General features: G+C 44.5%; 1 protein-coding gene across 3 annotated transcripts; it reads right to left on the reverse strand.

Moving 5' to 3' along the window:
* Positions 1 to 111: 111 nt before the first annotated feature.
* Positions 112 to 21,676, reverse strand: pds5a (PDS5 cohesin associated factor A). Of its 3 annotated transcripts, none has more exons than XM_012831791.3 (33): positions 21,506 to 21,676; positions 20,441 to 20,594; positions 12,261 to 12,464; positions 12,084 to 12,170; positions 11,752 to 11,849; positions 11,385 to 11,511; positions 10,946 to 11,026; positions 10,693 to 10,833; positions 10,172 to 10,287; positions 9,910 to 10,004; positions 9,643 to 9,788; positions 9,378 to 9,529; positions 8,935 to 9,048; positions 8,718 to 8,799; positions 8,507 to 8,555; positions 8,255 to 8,394; positions 7,817 to 7,932; positions 7,556 to 7,661; positions 7,117 to 7,277; positions 6,673 to 6,796; positions 6,366 to 6,524; positions 5,998 to 6,066; positions 5,737 to 5,873; positions 4,930 to 5,053; positions 4,621 to 4,825; positions 3,952 to 4,066; positions 3,731 to 3,863; positions 3,315 to 3,434; positions 2,798 to 2,860; positions 2,456 to 2,598; positions 2,250 to 2,334; positions 1,162 to 1,448; positions 112 to 942 (listed from the first exon to the last, which is right to left on the reverse strand). In XM_012831791.3, exons 2-33 carry the CDS (start codon positions 20,558 to 20,560, stop codon positions 939 to 941), a joined length of 3,903 nt encoding a protein of 1,300 aa, XP_012687245.1. In that variant the 5' UTR covers positions 20,561 to 20,594; positions 21,506 to 21,676; the 3' UTR covers positions 112 to 938. The 3 variants fall into 3 exon arrangements, with proteins under 3 accessions (XP_012687245.1, XP_012687246.1, XP_031415106.1); XM_012831792.3 differs by lacking the exon at positions 21,506 to 21,676 and adding an exon at positions 21,267 to 21,453; XM_031559246.2 differs by lacking the exon at positions 21,506 to 21,676 and adding an exon at positions 20,983 to 21,005.
* Positions 21,677 to 21,699: the final 23 nt, after the last annotated feature.

The following is a 21,699-nucleotide window of genomic DNA, read 5'->3' on the forward strand; positions in this document are numbered from 1 at the left end:
GGGGGCAAGGTTTGATTTGGGAGTTGGGACTTAAACTGGCCAATATCAAATTGTATACTAGGAAATTGGAATAAATAGTTTTTCAGAAACGCAGTGAACTCAGGACAACTATACCTCTAAAAGCATTTATTTCCTGTCAAAAAAAAAACCAACAAATTAAATATGTTCAAATCGTGCACATCTACACACACACACACAAAAAAAAAATCAATGGCATTGGGAATCAAGGATGCAAAACAAAGGGTTGATATCTAAATCTTAAGACTTAAAAAAATGGAATAAACATGATTTCCAACATAAAAACCTTCCAACGTTCCCCATCACCCCTGCAGTATACCGAGTTGACAGATCCCTATTGATACAGTATGAAAATTTGTTTGATGATTTTGGATTTGAAGACAATCCTTTTGTGAAGTGGTTAAAGGCAAAGGCATGATGGAGAGAGGGAGACAGGGAAGCATTTCTCTGCCTGCTCATCTGACAAATTTTGTCCACGACATATTTAGCTCTCACTCAAGGAGCAAGAGACCTGAGAACTTGCGTTTGAGGCCACTCACACCACGCATACCCTCCCCCCCATCACACTCACACTCACACACACACACAAAAGAGAGATACAACAAATGGGGACAGAGAAAGGCAGTAAAGTGTGGAAAATCTGCATGATTTAATTGCTGGCAATTCTCAGTTTAAAACTGCCCAAGTTTAAAAACAACAGAGAAAAGAAAACTAAACACAAACACACTTCAGCTTTCATCATTCACCTCTAGTGGGCAGTGTCTGTGTGTGTGTGTGTGTGAGTGCACGCCTGTGTGTGTGTGTGTGTGTGTGCGTGTGTGTACGTGTGTGTGAGATGGGGGTTATGCATGAGAAGAGCTGGAGTCTGGGGGAAGGCAGGTCATTTCTGTACAGGTGAAAACTTCATCAGGCCCCCTCCTTTACCTGAAAGACAGAAAAGAGAGATCACTTGACTTTCAATGATTTCACACGAGGGGACACATTTGAACTGACATCTGAGCGATGCCCAAAATCTGATTCACATGGTATGACATATTAAGAGGGTATTAAGAAGATTTGTGGTGTCATGCAGTAATGCTGACGTCCAAAACAAACTGTTCATTTTATGATTGTTAATTCCTCGACGGCGTCAGCCAAGCTCACCTCTGCAGGTCTATCTGTCTCTGTGTCCCAGCCTTCTTGGCTTCGTCCTGTTTTGGTATCTTGGCACTGTTTGGCTCAGTAGCTGCCGTGGAGGTGAGGGCCTGAGCTGGTGCCGTTCTTTTCCTGCCCCTGCCACCTCCAGTAGTTGGTGGCCCTCCCTCTTTGTCAGGGGTCACCGCTGCTGAGCTCGCCAAGTTCTTGGGAGGCCTTCCTCGTCCGCGCTTCACAGGGGGTGGGGTCGCTGCTGGGGGGTTGGAGGTGGCGATGTTCTCAGTCTGGGAGTCGTCCTGTGGAAGACGGGACAGAATCAGAAGAGTGGAACTGCCCCAGCACAGGGACACTATTGAGGAGTGGGTGATGACACTTCTAATGGCTGCTCTGATATTCAGCGTATTCTTTTAGTCATTACCGTTCCAGTGACGAGGAAGATCCTTTTGTGAGCCCCCTGAAGTATGAGCTGCCCTCTTTAAGACGCTCTTCATCTCAGCACTGTGCCTATCTAAAGCCACTGCCATTACAGCCCCCTGCCTTAGTGCGGGTGGCGTATAGGTTAAATAGAGGCTGTACAAGAGGAATGTCCCTGACTGCTCCAGTCTCCTCACATTTCACAGCACCTGACTAGAGTCTCACACACTCAGCACAATCACAGGGCTCTGCAGACACACACACACACACACACACACACACACACACACACTCCAGGGGACAACTAGCTGGGCTCTCACATTAAAAATGTACCCTATAGTTTCTATATATGGAAAAATGACACGGACAGTTCTTTGCAGAGAATGTATAGTGGTGATGCAGAATGGCAGGCGTGTAATGGACCTGGGAGAGTGTACTGTATATCTACAGCTATATCTCTTGGCTACCTAGAGTTCCTGGGCATGAAGTATTGATATCAACTGAAAATACTGTTGAAGGTTCTCTTAGATCAATACGAACAAACCAAGTGTAGCCTTAATGAATTTTGGTGTCACTACAGCTTCTCACACACACACAGACACACAGACACACACACACACACACACACACACACACACACACACACACACACACACACACACACACACACACACCTTACTCACCTTCTTTTTGACCTCTTCAACCACTATTACAGGGTTTTCTTCATTTTCTCTTGCTCCGGTCACAGATGCTACAGCCACTGTGTCCCTTCATGGGAGAAACAGAGCCATCACGATCCTTGTTAAAAGTGCAAATATATGACTCTATGCATATATATACAAATGTGCATAGAATGTTGACACACTAGTGGAATGTGATTTTAATGTACCTGTTCTTGGAGGCTGGTGTGGTCGGTGGGGTGTTGGGGCTGTTGTTGTTTCCTGTATCTATTGGGGTGCTTTTGGTATATGGCCGTCGTCCAGGAACCGTTAGGGGCTTATTAACCGCACCGAGAACTGGAACAGGCTTCGGCTACAAGGCAAGGAGAAGAAGAGTGAGCGTGCGAATGACTGCGAGGGAGTGTTTTTGCGAGAGCACACAAGGAATTACATTTTTTTCCCCCCAATTCCAATTCCATTTATATAGCGGCAAAACAATTATCGTCTGGAAGCGCTCTACAGAGCCAAGGGCATGAACCCTGGGCATGAATCTGACTGTAAAACGTGTGTACCTTTCCTGTGAGGAGAACCGTCCTGGCTTCAGGGGAGAGGTAGTCCTTATCGTTGACAAAGTCCTGCAAAAACAGAGAGAGAGAGAGAGAGAAAGAGAGAATAAGCACTGAACAGACTGACTGAAAATCCCATGCATATGCCGTCATGAAAGGTGAAGTGATCTCAATGGAACTCGAATGTCTTAGGGTTTCAGGTCGGACTCTGACAACACATCACCTTCACTCTTCAACATGCCACTGGTCCATGGAGCTGACTTCGACAACTAAACAACTACAATCAACAACACAGCAATGCAGGAAACCAGCAGAGCCTTGATCTCGTCGTATTACATGCGCCCCGATGTCAACTCCAAACACAAGGATTCGAAGGATTCTAAAGAATGTGTATTTGATGGGCGCAAGAATTGTTATGGCCGTGTAAACCACCATCCAAAATATAACACTCCCAGCATCCAAAAATAACACAAAGCACAAACAGAACGCATACTTGTGTTACAAGTTCAACAAGTCACTTTACCTTGTCTTGTGTGATGTAAAATTTGGTCTGAAGGATCGGGTCTTTGGGACAATCCAAATGACAGGAGGTGCTCTTATTCACAATAACAAACAGAGCCACATCGCACACAATGTACAACTTCTGTAAAAAAAAAAAAACACAGAAATAAAGGTCAACAGGATGTGAATGACTTTCTGTTACACAAATAAACTGGCAACCTGTTCTGACATGAAACACTATTACAGCTCAATATACTGGCTGTTCGTGTGTGTGTGTGTGCCCGCTGCCATGTATCATGTACAACCACAATTAAATGTGGTTGTTTCTGGAGTCGTAAGTGATACCACCATTTTGGGGGGTTGTACGGTATGATTCATGATATTCATTAATTTGTCTGTTTATATGAATGTGTGAGAGAGAGAGAGGGAGAGAGAAACCTCGTTGGTTTTGGGGTCCTCGGGGGACTGGGCGTCCTTAGTCTGTTTGATGTTCTCCACCATCTTCCTGAGGAAGGCGTGACTGTTGTTCTCGTTCTTCACCATCAGCACCTCCAGCATAAACCACAAGCACCTAAGCCCCCCACACACAGACACACACTCAGTTCATTTCATTTCTCATGGACATGTTTAGCAAAAGATCCGCAAGCAAATAGGCTTACTCTTTGATGGCTATGAGCTGTTCAAAGTCCTGTGGTTTGGTGAAGTCTGGGTCGTGTGCCAGCAGATGGATCATGAAGGGAACCACGTACTCAGGAAGGAGGGACATTAACTTATCTGGAGGGAAGACAAACAGAAGCAAAATGGTCAGCATGGTTTCTGTCCGTACCTAAGCCTTCTGGGGTCACCTCTCTGTTTAAAGGCCAATCAACTCATAGTGTCGTTTCCACTAACTGAAGTTTTGACTCTGATCTAATGTCATGTCAACCTGACTGATGCAAGTCATTTCAAGAGTTACTTTTTAGATATTGCTATGTCTTTGTGTATGTCTATGCATTCAAGTCAGCTCATGTCATATTGAGCAGACAGAGTGGTTGACCGAGTCGGATGTATTTGCAGACAACTATACTGGGACCTGACAAAAGAAATGTGCGAATCGTCTTAACTCGTCCACAGTGACCAATATGTGGCCACAACCTACACGTGGTAAATTGTATCAGAAAAGAAAGGCTAGATGTAGTCTACAAAGATGAACCAACAGTATTCACTCTCATCAGACTGTTTGGTCGTTGTTTTGTCTGCCCTTCACTGCTCAGTCTGAGTGTTTTTGTTTGAGTCTCAGAGAACAACAAAGAGGGATCAGAGAGTTCCATCTGCTGGGGTGAACTGACCTTGTGCCACCTGGTTCTGTTTGATGAACTCTCTGCGGACGCTGATGTTCTTGAGCAAGCACTGGCGGGCGTGGGCGCGACGCTCCTTGACTGGGTCTTTTGCACAAAGGGCGAACACGGCCAGGTACTCCAGTGGCAAGGACAACTTCACCAAGGCCAGATGCAGCTTCTGGGCAAAGATCTGCCTCACCTGGTAACACTCATCCTATAGAGACAGAAGGACAGGATAAAGGTGTAGAGTGTTTAGCGCAGGTGTGAGTGTGAGTGTGCATTCATGCGTGTGGGTGCAGGGACGCAGGGGGCACTCACGTTCAGGACAAGCCCACAGAGCTGGAACTGTTCTGGGGTGATGATGTCATGGTAACAGGGCTCCTGCGCCAACTTCATTATGGCACATCCAGCAGACAACCTCAGCCTGGACATGTCTGATTTACTGAAAACACACACACACACACACACAACACACCAAGGCCTCAGTCACACTCAATTCAATTCAATTCAATTCATTTCGCCATGTATACAGATACTAGGAATTTGTTTTGGTATTCTCCATGCAGGCTACAGTAACTATCTCCTGCACGAGATCTCCACGGCCGCTACACAAGCCCGTCCCAAGCACTCCCGTCTTCAACACACCAAGGCCTCAGTCACACTCCACTCCCGTCTTCAACACACACACACACACACACACACACACACACAACACACCAAGGCCTCAGTCACACTCCACTCCCGTCTTCAACACACACCACACACACACACAACACACCAAGGCCTCAGTCACACTCCACTCCCGTCTTCAACACACACCACACACACACACACACACACACACAACACACCAAGGCCTCAGTCACACTCCACTCCCGTCTTCAACACACACACACACACACACACACACACACACACACACACAACACACCAAGGCCTCAGTCACACTCCACTCCCGTCTTCAACACACACCACACACACACACACACAACACACCAAGGCCTCAGTCACACTCCACTCCCGTCTTCAACACACACACACACACACACACACACACACACACACACACACACACACACACACACACACACACACACACACACACTGTATTTGCAGAGTTCTGACCTGATCTTCTTCTGCTCTGTCAGGTCTCCTTCGCTGACCAGCATAGCTGACAGTAGTCTCAGTGTTGAATTAGCAGACTTGGACTGGTTGTTTTTCATGCCCAGTAACCAGCGCACCAAAAGCTTTATGGCCTGCACCTACATTCAAACACACACACACAAACACACTCAGTTACATTGAAATGGCTCATTGTAAAAGGTATAAAACCTCCTCAACAACACCTCTTTTATCCCCCATCTCTTACTTTACTTTACTACTTACTTTAGCGAGCACTTCAGGAGACACCTCCTCATCTGTGGTCCAAAGTTTGCCATTCCGGTTACCTGACGACTGAAACACAGACATGACGCAAGTCATTACGCAGTCGCATCATCATATTCATTTAAATAGATTTAAACTTATGAAAATGGTTACTATTTTTAGACGAGACTGCAAAGAAAACCCTGATATGCATCCCTCTTGAAAGAATGACAAGGCTGAGCACAACAAAGCAATTCTTCGGTCACACAAACAGAAGTGGAAAATCATTCAGGCTTTGTTAGAAGAAAAGACCCGACTGATTTTTCTCTGTCCAATTGCTTGCTCAGACGTCTATTGTGTTTGTTCTGTTCTGTTCCTGCGCTCCTTACTCTGTCATTCATAAGCAGGTCCTTGACAATGAAGTTGGCGACGATCGACTTCATGGGCGAGGCGAACTGATCTGGGGCCAGCATGGAGATGTGACCCAGCGACACCAGAGGAGTGATCAGCTGCTCTGGCACGTCAGCGTTCAGACTGCGGGACAGAGGCTGGAGTGGGGTGGAGTGGAGTGGTGGGGAGAAGGAGTTTAGAGCAGTCAGAGGAGGACAGCATGACGCCTTAATGTTCATGGCACGTGTTATCTCTGTGTATGTGAGCCTGAAGGTAGACGATCATCAGGAGTAAATGTGTATCTACCTCGAATATCTGAGCCAGCTGCACCTCCTTATTGTGGAAGATGGCGTGGATGCAGTGAACCGCCTGCTTGGCCTGGTGTGGGGTGCCACGCTTCGCCTTCTGGTGCAGGATGGGGATCAGAGTTCTACACACACACACACACACACACACACACACACACACACACACACAGAATGAGAAAAGACAAAATGTATCAGATTTCTGATCACTTCTGAAGTTTGAATTTGAATAAAGGTTAGGGCCCATGAAGAGTACATTTGTGCAAGGTGCAAACATGGGTGGGTCAGTGCAGTGCCCCCCCCCACACACAGACTACACCATAGCTTTAGTTCAGGCACACTGTCAATCAATTACATCAGGGCCCCCCCGTCTCCTTATCGTTGCCCATCAATGACATTAGGGCCCCCCGTCTCCTACTCTGCAGATTGGATGTGTTTAACCTACGAGCGAATCTGTGGGAGCTCCGTCTCAATCTTGTGTCCTGTGTTTCTGAAGATCTGGATGGCTGCCTCCGCCACTTTGTCGTCCTCCATCTTCAGACACTGGAGGAGTGACTCATAGGTCTCACTCGAGTGGAAGGAGGTGGGGTGAGTGAACGACAGAACCTAGGAACGTCAGAAAGAGAAAAAAAAAAATTCAAAACAGAGAAGTACACAACAAAAGACCTGACTGATATTGAGATCCGGAGTGAAATGGAAAAATGTGCCTTGACCCATTACGTTATGTAAGTGTCAACAGCCTGATGGTGTCAAACCAGCATAACTGAGACTCCATTACATCCAGGAAGCTTGGTAGGTGGCAGAGGTAGTTTATACCTTCCAAATGAGGCAAAGTGGGCTGACTATGCTGGACCTTATAAACTCAGATAAAGCAGCCCACACACCTTGAGCAGCTCCAGGCCAGAGCGGATGGCTGTGTCGGGAGTGACTCCTTCCTCTTCATCATCGGCTGTCCCATCGATGGATTTATTCAACAGTTTCACCAGAGAACTGCACACATAGACATAATGGTCAATTACAGGCTGCAGTTCCCCCACACCAACGCTAGGGGTCTCACTCACAGAGACCAACTGTTATACAATCTCTTCCCATTCACCATGACACGCTCATCTACTGTTTGTGAAATAAAAAAAACACACACGCACCTGATGGCCTCCGAATCTATATGTACAGGTGCAATCCTCTCCAGCAGGAACTTGACCATTTCCAAGAAGGGGTTGGTGGGCTGCTTAGGGAATGTCAACTTCCTTGTAATCTCTCTCTGCATACATACATACAAACATACATACATACACACATTAACACATACTTCAGTGCTTTTATGCCACAACTGCTCACACAACTCTGTATATACAAATAAGTATATACAGTAATAAGTAATACAGAAGAATGGGTCCAGCAAAGAAGTCTGTTCCAAGCCAATCTTTTCACAAATACAACATAACACAGAAACACAGAGGATGAATTTCCCACTTATATCCTAATAATGTGCAATGATGGCAGAAGAGTGTGTGGGAGAGAGTGTCTCAGAGGACTGTAGAGAGAGTGGGAGTGTGTGTGTGAGGTGTTGTGATCAGACTCACCACACAGATCTCGGCCTGCTTGCAGGAGCACGTGGGGCTGATAAGCTGCTCCAGCTGCACACGCAGCTTCTCATCCTCCCCCAGGACCTGGTTAAACTTCTTCATGAAGTCCTGAGCCTTGCCTGGGTCTGGCAGGTTCTCTGCAGACACACACACACACACACCCAATCAAAACATGAACTACTTTCAGAAAGTAGTGAGAGACCCTTCACTTTCAACTACCATGTTTTGAGAATGTTTAGATCCACTTACTGGCAACGGTCATCAGCTTTCCAAACATGGCAACGTTGTTGGGTTCAGACTGCAGATACACAAACATATTATTCACTCCATACTTGCATTCCAAACACATGCCACGTTGCATTCTTAGGGTGCCTCCATATCCATGTATTAGTGTGGACGCATGGAGGTGTTAGAGATGTGTGTGTGTGTGTGTGTGTGTGTGTGTGTGTGTGTTTCTCACCGCGGGGAGTTTGTGTAGGTCCAGCAGCTCCCTCACCAGCCCCCGGAGCATGTTCTGGCACTTCCACATCTCATTCAGAGCCCTGAAGGGACCGGGCGGAGAGAGAAACAGACAAAGAGTTCATCATTGAGAGAGGAGAAGATGGTGCTTAAAAACGAGTTCACAGAACATCTCAGTAGCGCCACAAATACTATGAGAGGAGTTGGGGATAGAGTACTTGACTGCGTTGGTGTCCAGGCAGGCGTAGAGGTAATAAAGACACTTCATTTTCTCCTCGGTCTCAAGACTGTGAGGAACCATGTACTGAGCGAAGATCTTCTCCACCAGCAGCCTACCACACACAGAAAGAGAGAGGGCAGTTTTAGGAAAAAGTGAGTTACATGGTCATTGTGTCTGTGTGAATGAGGTATTAATTATTATGGCGACTGTGGATGTAGGTTCGTATACCAATGTGGTGAGTATGTAAATGTTTATATAACTATGATGCTACTGTGCTGGTACATCTAAATGATAGGCTGTCTACTTGACTTGATTGACCTGTGCATGTATGTACACTTGCCGTGTTTGACCTTAATACTAGGAACTAGCGAGTACAAATGAAGTGTGAGTCTGTTTGGCGCAGAACATGAACGTGTAAGCTATTAATGCGTTCACGCTTACTTGTCATCGATGCTGTTCTGGTAGTAGATGTGCAGGAGCTTGTCTTTGATCCAGCTGATCTTCTGAGCACATTCTTTCCCGGCCTCGTGATGTAGGCAGTACTTCTTAAAGAGCTGAGCAAGACCCATCATAGCCTCCTTACGCACACGCCACTGAAACACAATTACACAGGAAACTTTTCAAGAAAATGGATGTGGATACAGCAACAGTGACAATATTAATGACTTAAGTATTTATTAATTCATAGGAATTCCTTTCTCCTCACCCTCTTGTCCAGTGTCCTCTCCCTGACAAAGCCCAGCAGCTGGTCATTCACCAGGTTCAGGTCCTTCTTGCCAGCGTTGATGATGGTGACAATAACATCGTGGCGGATGGCCTCTTCTGGGTCATGTGACCGCACTTTAAGGAAATCTGCCATGTCACACAGACAACACGTACATTAATGTGTGAAACCAGAAAGAGCACACAAATGCACACACACACACACACACATGCAGGCGCACATAAACACAAACACAAACACAAAGCATACCTGTAAGGTCTTTTGCCAAGTCAGGATGGTTCATCAGGCAGTGGCTGGCAAACTTCACACACTCCAGTCTCACAGGGACGTGAATGTCATTAAACCTGAAAATGTATTTTATAATGTTATTACACACTCACACACTAGTTATCTCCATATAGAAAACACAATCATTAAACTCTCCAGGTTCACAATCATATTCAGTGAACTCTCTCTCTCTCCAGTGCATCTCAGCCCAAGCAGAGATAGGGCTGGGGCCGTGTCCTCATACCTTCCCAGAAAGCACTGCCAGAGGGGCCGGTTTTGGGTGGCCAGCTCAGAGTCCTTCACACCAAAGAGTTTGGCCAACAGCCTGACCACTGCCAACCGCTCCTCACCATCATTACTCTACACAAACAAACAAACAAACAAACAAACAAACAAACAATCAAATCATGCTTTTACAGACTTCTATCCTCTTCAGAGCCTTTACTGAGGTGATGTTAACTGTTTTGGTTCATTTAAAAAGAATCCCTCTATTGCCATTAATGATACTTTCACTGCAAATGAGAACTTCAGTGGGAAATTCAAGATCTGTGTTGCTTTTACTAATACGTTTTGCTCTGCTCATCAAACTAAAAGGATTCAATATTCGACAATGGACAATGAAAGCACATTCTATTTTAGGCATTTGCGATAGGACACCATTCTTGACGAAATATCAATTTTTTCCCGCTCAGCCCTTGTTAGAGTGCCATTAGACCTGGTATGCCTGTATGCATGAGTGTGTGGGTGCTTGTGTGTCTGCTGCACCTTGAGTTTGAACTCCAGCTGGGGCATGACTGACACCAGCAGCAGCGGGTCGATGGCAAACAGCTCCTGGATGAGATCAAACACGTGCTCTGAGAGGTCACTCACTGAGGACTTCCCCATCACCAGGACCTGATTAAAGAACTGGAGAGAAGGGGAGGAGAGCAGGGAGCAGGGTGGTCAATGGGGGTTCCAGGATGTTGCGGGACTATACATGATTTAAGGGATAATACTGTTGGCAGAGTTGAGCACTTACATTGGCGATGCACGTTTCAATGGTCTGCACAGTTCTCCTCAGCAAAGCTTTAGCCAAATCGTACGCCTGCTTATTCAAGTTCTGCAATCAGACAGACAGACAGACAGGGGGAACTGGTTAGATCAGAGAAATCATCCCTACTTTTCCAGAAACCACAATGACTTTATCTAGTCAGCAGAATGCAACTAATCATTATGTATCCCGGGATTAACTGTGCGACCTCTACAACATATTACAATGGCAGCTTTGAAATCTACCTCAAAGAAAATAACAAACAGGCTGTATAAAGTTGTTGAAATTGGCAAATGTTCTCAGACATTTGCTGTGAGGAGTGTGGAGAAGGTTTGTGGACTGGTAAGCGGTCAATGAGTTCAGTGAGCAGTGAGTGGCTGTTTATTGGTTAAGTGGTATGTATGTGGCAAGTGGTGTGAGTGGTCACCTTGTGGGCCGGTATGAGGTTGATGAGAATGGTGTCCAGCAGCTCTTGAGTGACTCCATCCCCCTCCATGATGATGGAACTCATCAAATCCAACATATGCATCTGCACCTTCTGATTATGGCTGTTACTGTAACACACACACACACACACACACACACACACACACACACACACACACACACACACACACACACACACACACACACACACACACACACACACACACACAGAGAGAGCATAATATAAATGTACACTCACTGGCCGTTGGCATATTAACAACAAGTAAAAGTAGACTGATTTGAGTGTTAGTGGACAGTATGGAATGGCGAGGTTTGAACCTACAAGAGGGGCGCGTAATGGCTCTTACTTGATAACAGAGCAGAGGGTTTTGAAGAGCTGAATGAAGATCTCGTTGCAGTCCTCAAGCTCGAAACAGATATTATAGGACTTCACCCATGCCAGGTTCTGCAAAGGTCAACATTTGTTTTCATAAACTGAATTAGAGAACAACACTGACTAGAGAGGACAGACAATCTTACTCTTCTTTCTCACACCTTCTGTTTCATTTTTTTTTTTTTTATTCACCAGTGACAGATTTTACAGTACAACAGTGGTAAATCAGGCAGGATTAACACCTGCAGCAGAAGTGTAATGACAATATCAGTAAAATAAGCCATATGTTTATGGTTGTGTGCTTACCTCCAGCAGGTAGAAGTAGCGATTGAACTGGGCGCTCTTGGTGTCCTCCAGCCCTTTCAACTGTCTCGTGATGAATAGAAAAATATCCTGAACAAAAGAACACTAGATTAGTACAGCCGGACCTGTGATAAAACGTCACTGTAACATGAATGCATGAATGAATGTGTGTGTGTGAACCTTGAGTTTGTCGTGTGAGGTGTATGGTGCCTCGGGAGCATAGATGCGGAAGATGTCGGCGAGGCAGCAGGCCACAAGCAGCCGCACGTCTTTGTTGGGATTCCTCAGGAAGAACTCAGAAGCCAGATGCAACGCCAACCCCAGGTACTGCTGTTTGTCCTCCTCGGAGTCCTGGTCCATGTCCATGTACGTCTTCACCACCATCTATCAGAGCAGAAGCAGACCACATGACATCAGATTCCATCATACATCATATCAGAACCTCATCATACATCATATCAGAACCTCATCATACATCATATCAGAACCTCATCATCATACATCATATCAGAACCTCATCATCATACATCATATCAGAACCTCATCATACATCATATCAGAACCTCATCATCATACATCATATCAGAACCTCATCATCATACATCATATCAGAACCTCATCATACATCATATCAGAACCTTTTAAATAGTGAAATGGCAAAATCCCCAGCAGCAGCAGCAAGAACCTCAAAAACATCATGCTGATCATTAAACCATTTTCATCGCAGCATCTCAACTGGTTGAAGATTAGGAGGAAGGTGGGCATTCCAAAATGGTCCCAATAGAATTCTGTTAAAGTATTCCTATTAATTTGACCTTGTTGTTGAAATTAAAGAAGTGAAGTCTTCTAAGGTCTGTTGATGTTTCTAGACTATTAACAATTTTGTTTTCTTTCTTTCTCTCTCTCTCTCTCTCTCTCTCTCTGAAGAATGGCCTGTATGGATTAGGGCAGTGGTTCCCAAACTTTTTACAGTCCCGTACCCCTTCAGACATTCAATCTCCAGCTACGTACCCCCCCCGTTTTTTCCCCATGTTTGTAACCTCCGCCACGCCCCCTCCCCCCGCGCACATATTCAGCGTATAACACTTGAAACTGTGAAATTGTCAGGTTAGGTCACTAACCGCCGCTGCCACGCCCCCTCCCCCGCGCACATATTCAGCCTATAACACTTGAAACTGTCAGGGTAGGTCACTAACCTACCTGTAGCTATTTTTGGCAGTGTAATTATTTAGCTGAATATGGGTATGCATGCCTTCCCTGCACTTTTGCCTTTCAATCAGCATTCTTAGGGCTTCTTCTGGTATTAGTGGAATCAGGTGTGGTGCTGCTGGTTGGAACCAAAGACTGGACCAACACCAGCTCCTCCTGGGTACGACTGGTCAATTCATGAAGGCAGGACAGGAAAGTGAGAGAGTATTGCTGAAGGCAGGACAGGAAAGTGAGAGCGTATTGCTGAAGGCAGGACAGGAAAGTGAGAGCGTATTGCTGAAGGCAGGACAGGAAAGTGAGAGCGTATTGCTGAAGGCAGGACAGGAAAGTGAGAGAGTATTGCTGAAGGCAGGACAGGGAAGTGATTGGGATTTTTGCTGGATCTTTGGTTCAAAATAGCCAAAATTCAGAAAAACCATCACACCAATTGCAGTGTACAACAGAAGTGAGTTCACCCCTGTGCAAAATCACTTAAATGTTAAAAGATTCAAAATTGTTTCACCTCTCAATAGCTGTATTATAAGTTGACAAGTAAATACTTTACAAATACTTCAGAAAAACTATATTGAAAACGTAGGCCTCAAATTAGTAATTTAATGCAACAACATTGAGTACACCTGTGGTTTCCAATGAACCTAATGGCATGAACATGGTTATAAAATGCCCTGTGAACATTTCTCAGAATGTTCTGAATTTTGGACCTGTGGGCTATCTATCTGCATGTCTGCAGTATGGCTCCACGTGAGAAAGAATTGCCAGAGGAATTGAACAATCTGATCGTGAGACTTCACAAAGATGCAAAAGGATACAGGAAGGTCAGTGACCAACTAAAGATCAGTTGAAAACCCAGTTGCAGCAGTAATCAGGAGGTACTGAACAAGCCCTCGTACCACTAATCAGAGTACCACTAATCGCAGTGGCTGTCCTCTTAAGATGACGCCACGGACAGTGCACTACTTGCACAATCTAGCTCTGAAAATTGGAAATTGGGGTTTCAGTAACAACTCAGACAGTACAAAAGACATTGCGTAACACCAACTTCTATGGATGGCGTCCAAGGGAAAAAAAAAACTTGCTTGCGCTTTGGCACAAACTGCAAGAACATGGAAAAAAAAAAAAGCCTGATTATTGGAACCACCTCTTCGGTCAGATGAGACCGAGATAAATGTATTTAGCTTGGATGGGGTCCAGCATGTTTAGTGTGAACCTGGTCAGGACTACCACAATGCATGCGTAGTCTCGACACTGAAGCGCGGAAGGGGAAGTGGGCTGATGATGGTGCTGCAGAAGAACAAAGGGTGTTGGGCAGATGACATTTATAGATGGCACCATGAATGCCTGAAGCCACACCAAAATACTGACTGCCAAGATGACTACCAGTCTCTAGAAGCTTGGCAGAATAGGAGTATTTCAGCATGATCCCTATCCAAAGCACACGGCCAAAATGAAGAGATTCTATAGAAGAAAAAAAGTCAAAACTATGACCTGGCCAACTATGTCACCTGACTTGAATCCAATAAAAACACCTTTGGGCTATTTTAAAGACAAAGCTAGAGCAACACAACCCATCCAGCAAAGAGCAGCCAAAAAGAATTGTCTCTAAAGAATGACAGAACATCTCTCCAGACATTTGTGCAACACTGGTATCCTTCATGCCGAGGAAGATTGAGTCCGTCATCAAAAATGAAGGTGGACATAGAAAGTCTTGTAATCTCACTTTTGTTGCATTGCGTTCCTACTGCGTGACCTGTATTTGTAATGTAGTAACTCCAAAATTATTATTGTACTTTATAGCAAATTCCCTACTGTTCAACTACACTTTTCAAATCATTTCACATTGAAGTGATATTTCACAGGGGTGTACCTACTTCTGTTGTACTGTAAAAGCTGAATTTTAGTATCCCTCATAACGGGCCTAGAGAGATAGGGGGAAGGTATTTTTGATGACAAAAACAATAAACTGTCATTTGAAATGCGGCTGTGACTGTCTGTGGTTAGCTAGATGAAGATTGCTCAACTAGATCCAGTGTGTGACTTTTTTGTTGTTGTTGCCCAACACAGTGTAGCCCAAAGCAGAAATGTGTGTGGTGGGGGGTAAACACATTTGAGTTTGTGTGCCTACTGGGTTGATAACGTACCATTTGGTTTACCTGGTCCTGACAGTTTTTACTCCAATGAAAATGACATGGAAATGATCAGAGCAGCTTGAAGTGCATTAGCAATGCCCCTAACCCACACAACATCCAAACCAGTCTGTCCTGACCACGAGGGAAACACTAAATACATGTGGGATGGAAGTACGGCACCAAGCGCTAGGCAATATGTTTTTTTTTCTTCTGTAAAAGTGTTAGTCACATTACCTGCAACAAAAGAGATATTTAGTTAGGTCATCTGACCCACAGTCAATGTTATGGTATCTTTGTAAAGTGGCTCGTCATTTAGAGATCCCACTGGGGTTAAGTAATCCTAATGGGATTTGAAACTGCTCCCAGTTGCCAATTCTTGAGATAAAAAGCTTTGACGTTACACACCACTTTCATTTTGGATCTTGCCAGCCCTATCTTGGGAGTACTACTTCAGGTTATACAGAGCAGTGCTATACATAAGGCTTAATGAGTAGTATGAACAACCAAAAAAAGTGATTTTTATTCCTCTCTAAAATTTGTACTGCTTGAAAGCCCTGGCATTTTTTTATGGCGGTTAACGGGGAAATGAGTTAATCCTGCTTTTCCTACTACCTCCCATAACCAGATGAGCTTTGTACTACGGGCTATTGTATCTTGACAGTTTTACTTTATTGATCAAATGGGAAAGCAAATTATAGATTATAATTGTTTTTATTAAATTACATTCAAAAATGCCACTCAAGCAACTCGTGTATATCTTGCACTTACTTGTCTAGAGGGGGTTGAATGATTTGGTGGTTTAATCATTTTCATGCCCACATACACGTTCACAACCTAAACACCTACTGCCTTTAGGACCCTGGAGAGTCCTGGCCTGCTCTGCCTCTGCCTGTGAGCACAGCTCTGCAGAGTGGATAAGTGCAGGGAGAGGGGGATGGGCATTCTGGCATTCTGGCATCCTGGCGTTCAGCAGAGCATGATACTCTACTCTACTCTGACTCTCTGACACTCACCCAGCCCGGCAACTTGGGAGAGAAGGAGAGCACTCCGTGCATGAGCCCTGTTCAACTTTTTTGAATGCAATCTTGAGTGGATTTCAAGGCACACTCTAGGCTATTACCTATCCCATACAAGAATGCCGTTATCAGACGAGTTCTACCACCACATCAAAGGTAGCACCTGTGCTGCCGTTGCTTTCCAGCCTTCATTAACCACAGACAGACAGTTTCAAATAGATTGTACAACCATATAGTATAGCCTACATTGTCACATGTGGCAAAGCACTACAGCAATAATAAAAGTGTCTGTTCTCCCAACTACTAACTAAGATCAGGTTTATGTGTTAACTCCAAACACAAACCAAATATTGTACCAATGCACCAGTTTTCCATTCTCTGTCCTTAACTCTTTATTAACCTAACACAATTGTGCACTCTGACAAATGAGGAAAATGCTGTGGACAAACCTGTCCTTACACAAGTATTTTTGGAAAGTTACTGCGTGCAAATTCAGCTGCAGAGATAAGATTACATTTGAGATAACAGCACTTAAATACAACCCTCACACTGCATCATGAAAGTGTAGGCAGAAATGAGGTAGGCTGTTTTAAACGGACAGATTAGGCTTACATGGATTACTAGGCATTAATTTTTTGAGATAAGACTACTTTTGCTTTCATTAGTGGTATGCTTGTGTGTTTCAAACAGACAATTCTTCAAGTTAGAGATTTCCAAAAGCAAATAACTAGGTTTTGATACGAGATTCATGGATTTCTGCTCTTCGATCTCTTTGTGTGTTTCTAAACTTGTTAACACACACCAGCATGGTTTACAAATGCTCTGTCTTTCCCTTCAATATGTTGCATGTACCGATGGCCTGCGTCTCCTTTGGGTAGGAGTATTAACATGGCGTGCGTCTCCTTTGGTTAGGAGTGTTAACATGGCGCATGGCGTGCGTCTCCTTTGGGTAGGAGTATTAACATGGCGTGCGTCTCCTTTGGGTAGCAGTGTTAACATGGCGTGCGTCTCCTTTGGGTAGGAGTATTAACATGGCGTGCGTCTCCTTTGGTTAGGAGTGTTAACATGGCGTGCGTCTCCTTTGGGTAGGAGTGTTAACATGGCGTGCGTCTCCTTTGGGTAGGAGTATTAACATGGCGTGCGTCTCCTTTGGGTAGCAGTATTAACATGGCGCATGGCGTGCGTCTCCTTTGGGTAGGAGTATTAACATGGCGTGCGTCTCCTTTGGGTAGGAGTGTTAACATGGCCTGCTCCTGACCTTCAGCATGCACATGAAGCCCTCCGGCATGCCCACAGATATCACCACGGCAAACACAGCGCTGGCGTGCCCACAGATATCACCACGGCAAACACAGCGCTGGCGTGCCCACAGATATCACCACGGCAAACACAGCGCTGGCGTGCCCACAGATATCACCACGGCAAACACAGCGCTGGCGTGCCCACAGATATCACCACGGCAAACACAGCGCTGGCGTGCCAGTAATATTCTCTCACACAATCAGCAAATGAAGCCACATCAGCTCAAAATATAAAAAGTGGCCCAGATCCACTACATGAGGGCAATTTCCACAAATATTTGCTCCCGTGCGAGAAACTAACGCTGTGTTTTCTCGAACTACGAGAGTCCAATGCCGCACTATGGCATTTCCTCTGCACCGTCCTATCAGTTCAAGGCCACCGCTGTATCCCTCAACTTCCATTTCAACCGCACCAGGAGGCTGAGCGCTCGCTCGCTCGCTCACACAACCACACCATTCCACTTCCTCATCTCCCTCTCGTCACACGGCAGGCAGTGGAGCTGCATCACAGCGGCCATGGTTTACACAGAGGCCTACTCTCACTTCCTGGTCAACGCAGTTTTACAATCTTTGGTGTCCAATGAATGAAAAAACAATAATATGGGCATAACTAAATAGCTTGGAATCTATTTCCTGTTCAGCTGTGTGACAGGGAGGTATCAATAGCGCAAAACCTTGAACTTGATCTATGCCTTTCTTCAGTGAATGTGTGTAGAATATTGGTGAACCCTTGGTGAGGCCTATTTGTGATATGAGACACATCTCCTTAGAGTTACATCAAGTTTAGCTACTTTAGTTGCTGATTCTGGAAAGAGATTGTTGATATTTGAACTCAACATCCAATCAAATACAGCCCTCCCTTCAGTGCTCCTGAAGCAACAATATTGATAGGCTAGAACAGTGTATTATCCGGTCCGAGCCACTTTGTTTCCCATTTAAAGACCTAGGACTGTGTACAAACACCAGAGTATAGTTTTTTTAAGCGCGCACACGGACAGCTAGAGTACCGGGAGGAAGAATTCGCTGAATTTGACAAAATTGTATTGGATTAGAATTGTGGACTGCACCTTTAATTGTGCTGTTAAAACAATGACTTCTTTTGAGAATAATCCTCAGTATTGGCCACTGAAACAAACATCTTCAAGCCTAAAGTTGCAAGATACAAACACACTTTCAAAAAATATTCCTCTGCCACTATAGTGCAAGTGTTAAAAGCAAAGCACCAGTACGAAGACCAAGGTCATCGGTTCATTTTCCAGGGAGTGGAAATACTGATAAAAATGCAGACCTAGACCTCCCTTAGGCTCTAGATGTCTGCTGAAAAATCAACACTTCTGAAAGGTAAAAGTATAAAAAAGTATATTAAGTGTGATGCCCTTTTAAATGAGTTTTAGTGTACAGCATACCATTTTATATTACTGCATCATTTTAATTACAGCATGGGCTCAATCGTAAGTACTTTAATCATTTTAATATGTCACCCTGCCACAACATTCTAAGCGAAACTTCCACACTCAATCTCATTGTTGTCATGACAACTATTAGCCAAAGCAGAGTCAACCTGAATCAGGACTCTGTGAATCAAATGCCCATTTTGAGCCCAAGACTATGTGTACTGTACATGTACACAGATCAGGGGTCATTCAGTGAAGCTCCCCACAGATCCATCAAATCAGTGAAGACCTGAATGGTTATCCTGTCAATATTTGACTGTGGCCATTTCATCCATACATGCTCTGAGCCATCCATACATTTCACAGACCTATATAAACACAACCGCAGGCTTAGTATTCAGCGGCAGCAGCTTTACATGTGTAACTTTGAATTGAATAACACATGACATTGCCCATAAGAAAGAAAGATTTCTTGCTGTATTGGTAAATCCTAAATGCTGCTCAATTCAGATCAGATCCTTCAATTTCCTGCAAGGATTCGTGAATGGCTATACTGAACTTTCCAATCGGATTTCTCTTGACAGATGTTTTGTGAGTTGTTAGTAACAAAGTATCGGTTTGTGTCAGGGGCAGACCAATTTTCCTAATATCACTGTTAGAAAAAAAGGATGTAACTAGGGATGGTTAAAGGAGAGTGGGTGGGAATGTATATTTGGATTCAGGTTATGCAAGTGATGGCTCACTTAAGATAGCAACTGAAAGGCAATAGCCTAAGCTTCATTTAAAATAATGGAGGGCACTTAAGACAGTAAATAAATCCTTGTATATATAACACAAGCTCCTTTTAATCTGTCACTCTCATAACTCTTATATGCAATGGCACACTTAACCCTATACAGTGACTGTTTAAAGTGGGAGCACTGTGGAAAGCAACAACAAAAATACACATTTAGGCCATTAGCTTTCAAGAATGTCAATCCCAGCATTTGAAAGAGAATCGATACATAATCAGGTTGCTAGCCTTCCCTACAGGTGTGTGCCAGAGGTGAGAGCTGGGACTCACTCAGGACAGTGATCTAATGCAAAGTGGACATTCAAACACACCCCGCTCTCCTAGACAGCTGCAGCAGTCACCTGATATGTTAACAGCAGCTGACTATATTACAATAAGTAACAAATACGTACATGCTGTATGTAAGGAGGTTGGACACTAAAGTTGTCTGAAATGGAATCAAACTAGATTGGGCCATGACACATGGTTAGGACAGCAGGTTAATGAAACGTGGACTGACGAAAATGTAGTTTGGGCTTTACCTTTAACCGTTTAACCACTTCATCGTTGCTGATTTTGTCAGTGATATCCTTCACCCCCGGAGGATAGATGATTTTGCCGTCCCCCGCCGGCTTCTGTTGTTGCGGGAACTCCATGCTCATACAGCTATTTATCCACACGATCCTCTACTGGCCTCTATGGGTCGGAAAACAAAAGTTCAGCAAAGGGAATCTGCCGCACTTTTCCAAAATATCGTTTTAAAGCCTTTATGAAAAGCCCGATCGCTTTCTGAAGCTATTTAAGTCTGTAAAAATAAGTAAGTATCTCGTTCACTTCAACAGAATTGGTTGAAACAGTGTCAAAAGAAATTCCAAAATAAAAACATCAGGATGAGGCTAGCTAGCTGGCTAATGGTAATCACAAAGCTAGTAATGTTATCCGCTGCGTTCTTTTCATAAGCATTTATCTTATCCTAAAAAGATGAGCTTTATGTGGGCGTAGGTGCACCACAAATCGGCGTCTACAGTTCTCTCATGCAATTCAATCTACACGTGTAATTACGAATAAACAAAATATGGCAAACCCGCGTTGGGGTAGCTGAGAGCTGTGTAGCACACGTTAGCTCAAACACTGTATGGTACGGCATGCTAGCTAGCCTTTCCACAACTACGGCCTAGCCATTTCAGTTAGGCTAGGCCTCGAACTGTTCAAAAGATCCCGATTACACTGTCACTTTAAAGAAATAAAAAACATAAAACACGCGCTCCTATTAAACCGATGAATAACAGATGGAAAAAATGTACTTCTCCATGACAGTAGCTCGAAAGTAAGTAAACTTTATGTATGACAAAATGTGGCTAAATTTACTTGTTAGTTTAAAGTTCAGCTTTGTAGACAGCCCATTGCTTCCCCAGCGGCTCTGGAAATCAAGAGGTTCCAGCAGCAGTGGCTCATCGCCCTCCCTCCCCACGAAGTTGCCCACAAGGATTTTCAACATCTCAGTAAATACAAAAAGATAGCTCTCATCCAACAACTAGTTTCCGAAAACCTGCATGATATCGATATATGCCCTAGCACTCAGATTCACAGATATTTGCAATATTTACCTTACGCAGGAATTGTTTTAATTCATGTGTCAGGTTCAGGGTTGGTTTTTAGTTTCAGCACAAAAGCTCTCCTCTCAGCGGCGTTTCAGTGTCCCTTGAACATGGGACTGCAGCGCCGCCTTCGGCCCACACGAAGCAGTGCAACAGAGAACCAACTAGGCGGGAGAGAGTGCAAACGATACCATTTCCGGGGG

The sequence above is a fragment of the Clupea harengus genome, chromosome 22, assembly GCF_900700415.2.
Source record: "Clupea harengus chromosome 22, Ch_v2.0.2, whole genome shotgun sequence".
NCBI lineage: Eukaryota > Metazoa > Chordata > Actinopteri > Clupeiformes > Clupeidae > Clupea > Clupea harengus.

Excerpts from the sequence above, each read along its gene's own strand:
- pds5a (XM_012831791.3), bottom strand. The coding sequence starts at position 20,560 with ATGAGCATGGAGTTCCCGCAACAACAGAAGCCGGCGGGGGACGGCAAA. Across the intron at positions 11,512-11,751 it reads ACCCTCTGCTCTGTTATCAA|TAACAGCCATAATCAGAAGG; the intron begins GTAAGAGCCATT and ends TGTGTGTTACAG. Across the intron at positions 3,435-3,730 it reads AGGACCCCAAAACCAACGAG|AAGTTGTACATTGTGTGCGA; the intron begins GTTTCTCTCTCC and ends TTTTTTTTACAG.